Here is a 5,232-nt window from a genome sequence, read left to right on the forward strand (position 1 = left end):
TTATCATATTTAAAAATTAAAAATTTATTTCAGTCCCAATAATATTTACTCTACCTTGTGCTCTAACCAACAGGATTTGCTTCAGATAATACTCCGTAATGTTTAAATTTGGTTGTATGGTAATTCAAATTCTAGAAGATAGAAATATTCAAATGAAACCAACTTTTAAGTTGAGATTCAAGGGGCCAATCAGAGTGTGATACGTGACGCGATAATCACATGTGATTGAAAAAAATAAAAAAAAATGTTTCAAAAATTTTCTTTTTTTTCAAAAAAAAAAATTTTTAAATTTGTTTTTTCGAAATTTTTTTTTAATCACATGTGATTGAATTGACATGCAGTAAATCACATGTGATTCTGCATGTCAATCACATGTGATTGTAAAACCCAATCACGTGTGATTCTGCATTGCAAATCCAATCACATGCGATTGAAAAAAAAATTATTTAGTAAAATGACGAATTTCACTAAATTTGTGCTATAATCTTTAAACACCAAGTTTTTGATCAAAACTTGATCAAATCACCGAATTAAAGTCTGAGATTTTGAAGATATGATCACGAAACGCTAACAAACTTAATCAAATCACTGAATTAAAGTCTATTTCCAGTTGAAATTTTTTAAAAAAAAAAAAAATTTGAATTTTTTTTTCCAATCACATATGATTGAATTTGACATGCAGAATCACATGTGATTGTGTTTTACAATCACATGTGATTGGGTTTGATAATCACATGTGATTGAATATGACATGTTAAATTAAAAAAAAAAAAAATTTTAAAAAATTTGGAAAAAAAAAATTTTAAAAAAAAAATTCAAAATTTTTTTCAAAAATTTAAAAAAAATTAAAAAAAATTGACATTTTTTTCAATCACATGTGATTATCGCACCACATGTCGCACTCTGATTGGTTCGTTGAATTTCTATTCAAGGGATTACAACTCTCTAGAAGATACAAATAGAGGACTCTCTTACTTTAATAAAATTGTCACCAACAAGTTGATTTAATGTTTAGAATTCTAAAAATTTGCAAAGTGACTGTTTATTAATCAAATTTTAAGTTGTAACGTATCTTTTTACCTATCTGCTATTTACGAATCACATTCACAAAGCTGATATACAATATTTTTCCTCCTATTGGGCTCGGGGCAATTTTTACAACCAAAAACAAATACTATAACAATGCTACAACCAAAAACAAAAGCCATGTTCGAGTGCAATAATAAAAATTTATTGTACTACTAATGTAACCATTTGACGTGCCACCTGTGTTTCTGGTTCGCTCGTGGTGACCATTCAGCCCGGCTGCAACCGCAGGAGGCACATTGTTCGGGTTTAATGGTTTTGAACTTGAATACGTTGAATTCTCAATATCATAACCTTCATCCAAAAACACACGTTCGTTAGAGATTGCCATATACTTTCATACTAGCTAGCTCATGCCCTTATGCCTCATTAATGAATCAAAAAATCTTTTCAATTATAATATAATGAACTTATTAATTTCCAATTTTACATATTTATTTATTAAAATTATAATCGAATTATTTATTAGGGAAATTTGATTAAATAAATACTTTTTAACCTAATCACAAAAAGTTAGACATTTTATGTATCTATATATTTATTAACTGAATATAACATGGCAGAACAGAACTTACAATCGGACTTTTTCCAGCCAAGAACAAGTTCTTCTCTATCAAATACTATACGGTACCCGGTCATGAAGTTCTCTGTATTGCACAAACACATTAATTAAATATATATTATAGTTAAATATTTATATTGTATTATTGTATATATGGACACACAATGCATGTGGTGGTAAAACATTTGATAGTTGAGGACTTACGACCGATGATGTTTAATTCTGCACTCCTAATGACAGCAAGACAGTATACAACTTCATGCTGCATCATGAGTTAATGATTAAGACTTAAGAGCATAAATTATGTAAATATAAGTTTGAGAAACTTAAAACTTACATTGGTGGAGATAACGATTACAGGGTCGTAGATAAAAAATTGGCCTTCCCCTTTCATGGTTAAGCTAATACTCGGGATCAGACTAGTATTTGCATCAGGACTATATAAAAGGTAAACAGGCAATTAGATAGAACACAGTAGGAAAACACTTGAATAAAATAAAAAAACAAGTATTACCTCATATCATAACAATATTCAAATGGAATCCTATGATCAGTTGGATGTCGTGAATCTTTCGTTTGTGCATGGAACTGTAATACAATGAAAAGACAAATGTAAAAAAAAATAAAAAATTTATTTCAAGGAGTGTTTTGATTTTTATGTTGCTTACTTACCCTTTGTGTCATCCTTGCATAATGTGGATCAACCAGATAGGTGAAAGAGGTACCCGAATCGAAAAGAGCCGAGAAAGACGAGTCAATAAGTGAGGAACCAACACGAAGTTGTGTTATCGTGATATTATATGTTGGGCTGCACATAATAAATTTTTAAAATAATTTAAACACCGAACAACAAGGATATTTAAAGGTTATTTGCAACTAACTTACTGTGTTGAATCTAAATTAAAAGGTGTGACTTCCTGATCAATGCTTCCTTTATCACCAAAACTAATCCTACCAGTTCCATCGTGTCCAAAACACATTGAGAATGAATCCGCTATGTAACCTTCTCTTGATAAAATACTAGGAACTGATATTTTCTCCAAACCCAACCCAAATAGACCATTTGGAGCAGCAATATCTAGAAACGACCCACTTTGCACCTGCCCACATCTGCAAATTTAAAAATTAGCTACTTGTCCAGGCACACTTAATAGAACCGGAAGAAAAAGATTCATGTTAAGTTCTTATGAGGGTAGGGTATACTCGGATTAAGCAATTTTGACCCAGTTGGCCAGTTACTTATTAGTGTGTCAATGTGGGTTGCAATAACCTCACATGGTCAAATCCAGACGTTCAGCTATAATGGTATCTGATCAAACGGGTTGAAACTTGAAAGTAAACCAAAGCCAATTTAAAAACCTGAAAAAACGTCTTATTAAGAATATAAATTATTGAACCCACCCTTGTGGTCTAGTGGTTCACCCCTTTGCACTTGTGCATTGGGATGAGGGTGGGGAGGTCTCGTCCCTCCCCTTAAAAATATTCGTGGGATTTATTCCTGAAAGCTGAATTGCCCCGGGGAAGGTTTTACCGACCCGTATTCAGGACTCAGGTCCGACCGCCTGCTCCTCGGGATGGTATAAGGTTCGGATCCCTGTAATGCGGTTCGGGTTTCCTGCCCGAAAGCGCGTGCGTGCGTGGCAAATGAGAGTATTCGATGCCAACAACTTGCCTTTAAAAAAAAAGAATATAAATTATTACAAAAAGTGTTTTTCCAAATATACATAACACCTTAATAATTTTACAAAAAGGGTTTGCCGGTCAACCAACCAGATCTGGCCCATCTCTATCCACACTATAAACACTCAGTTCCAACCCAACCCATTTTGACACATTACTAGCACCTACCCGACCAGCCCATCTTGCAACCTTCAATATGTATCATTAAGGGTGACTACCATATACATCTGAAGTTAAAAATAATGACACTTATATGAATACAAGTATGTAGAAATTTACCCGAAAGTGACGAAGGCATCAATGACTTCACCATCACTATCTTCTGTTTCTAAGTGTAGCAGATCCTCCATTAAAATCCCAGAAGTTGAAGTTTGAGATGAGACATAAGAAACGGAATAAGGGCAGGTATTTATTGCTTCACTTCCTAAACATTCATGGTGATCCGTGCACATCTGGTGTTTGCATGAAATCTTTTTGTTTGTTGATGATCCCTTAGGACTGTATATGCTCAGCTTAAAATCCTAACAAAAAATACAATCAAACTTAGTATAGTTCAGTAATACTACGTATAATCCTTCATACATAGAGAATCCATATTAGCCTTTTGAATGTTTAGTTAATTAAGTGGAGTAATAGTAAATTCATTAAAAATAAAATTGTAATGAATGTATGATTGAACAATAAAAAGGGGAGATAAAAAGAAAGAACATACAGAATTATAAGCTGTGTTATCAATGGAAGCACATTTAGTGCAATCACATGGCACCCAAAATAGATCACTCCCTGTATCAAGTGCCACCATAAACTTCTGTCCAGGTGTCCCCAATGAAACCGTTGTATAATGCAAACTAAACAAACAACCACACATAATAATTAAACTAAATACCTAATTCCTTAAGTCTTTAACAGAAATTAAGTACTATAATTAAAAATTAGTGACGTTTCAATTGCTATGGCCTAATGAATTGTGCGTTTTGAGTATTATTATACTTTTATTGAACACCAATCCGTCGACACAAACCCTAAATCAAGAAAAAAACCCTAACTTGGAAGTCGATGGTAAAACAACACAAACCCTAAAATCAAGATTAATAAAAATTATATACTTACAAGCCTAAAGAGCTTATACGGAAACTCGAATTTCCGTCGGAAAAAGTAAGGTGTTGTTCGCCGGAATCGGAGAGCTTCCGGCCACGGAATATTTTATCATGATGGGCTAACTGAGAGTAGTACTCAATGCTGCCTTTGGCCGGAAAATCAGCAAATTTGTCGGACGATCTCACCACCGGCTCCGAAAAACGGTGGTGCATCTTTAACGTGAACACGCAGGCATTTGATTTTTGTATCAAGATGAATAAAAAAAGATGAAAAAATATTACAAATTCAAACATAAAGAATAAAGATTGCATTTTGTGTTTTTTTTAGTATTAGTTTTGTTGTTCAAGTGATGAACATTTGTGAAGTTTTGGAGAAGAACGGTGGCTAGTGGGTAGTGAGTAGTGACGGTTGTTGGGTGCGTGGGAAAGATTTCAGATCAACAAAATTAAAATCAAAATGTTACTCCGTAATCGTTAAAGGTAGAACTACATACATACATACATACATACATACATACATACATACATACATACATACATACATACATACTCAATTAACTAATTTTAAAGTAAATAAAATATAAAGTACTTCACTCTTAAAAAATAAAAAAATGCTAGCGACAACTATTAGAGTCGTGTAAAAATGCATAACATTTTTCTAAAGAAATATAATTTGATATTTATACTTGTAATATTTATATTTATATTTATAATTTATAATTTATATATGTTAAACGATAATTATAATTATTTACATATATAAAATTAGGGGATGATTCTCACACACTGTTTTTTATCCTCACACAC

At 32.4% G+C, this 5,232-nt stretch overlaps 1 protein-coding gene across 1 annotated transcript; it reads right to left on the reverse strand.

Annotated features, from left to right (window-relative positions):
* Positions 1-1,118: 1,118 nt before the first annotated feature.
* On the reverse strand, positions 1,119-4,876 carry LOC139866859 (aspartyl protease family protein 1-like). The gene is made up of 10 exons (XM_071855152.1): positions 4,439-4,876; positions 4,041-4,176; positions 3,608-3,849; positions 2,534-2,758; positions 2,321-2,456; positions 2,163-2,236; positions 1,986-2,085; positions 1,853-1,910; positions 1,662-1,733; positions 1,119-1,380 (listed from the first exon to the last, which is right to left on the reverse strand). The coding sequence occupies exons 1-10, from the start codon at positions 4,735-4,737 to the stop codon at positions 1,175-1,177; spliced, it is 1,548 nt and encodes a 515-aa protein (XP_071711253.1). The 5' UTR covers positions 4,738-4,876; the 3' UTR covers positions 1,119-1,174.
* Positions 4,877-5,232: the final 356 nt, after the last annotated feature.

This window comes from Rutidosis leptorrhynchoides, chromosome 9 (assembly GCF_046630445.1).
Source record: "Rutidosis leptorrhynchoides isolate AG116_Rl617_1_P2 chromosome 9, CSIRO_AGI_Rlap_v1, whole genome shotgun sequence".
NCBI classification, from domain to species: Eukaryota; Viridiplantae; Streptophyta; class Magnoliopsida; order Asterales; family Asteraceae; genus Rutidosis; species Rutidosis leptorrhynchoides.

Coding starts and splice junctions, on each gene's coding strand:
- LOC139866859 (XM_071855152.1), bottom strand. CDS start 4,737: ATGCAATCTTTATTCTTTATGTTTGAATTTGTAATATTTTTTCATCTT. Junction 3,850..4,040: donor ATAACACAGCTTATAATTCT/GTATGTTCTTTC, acceptor ATTTTTTGTTAG/GATTTTAAGCTGAGCATATA. Junction 1,734..1,852: donor AGAATTAAACATCATCGGTC/GTAAGTCCTCAA, acceptor TGTGCAATACAG/AGAACTTCATGACCGGGTAC.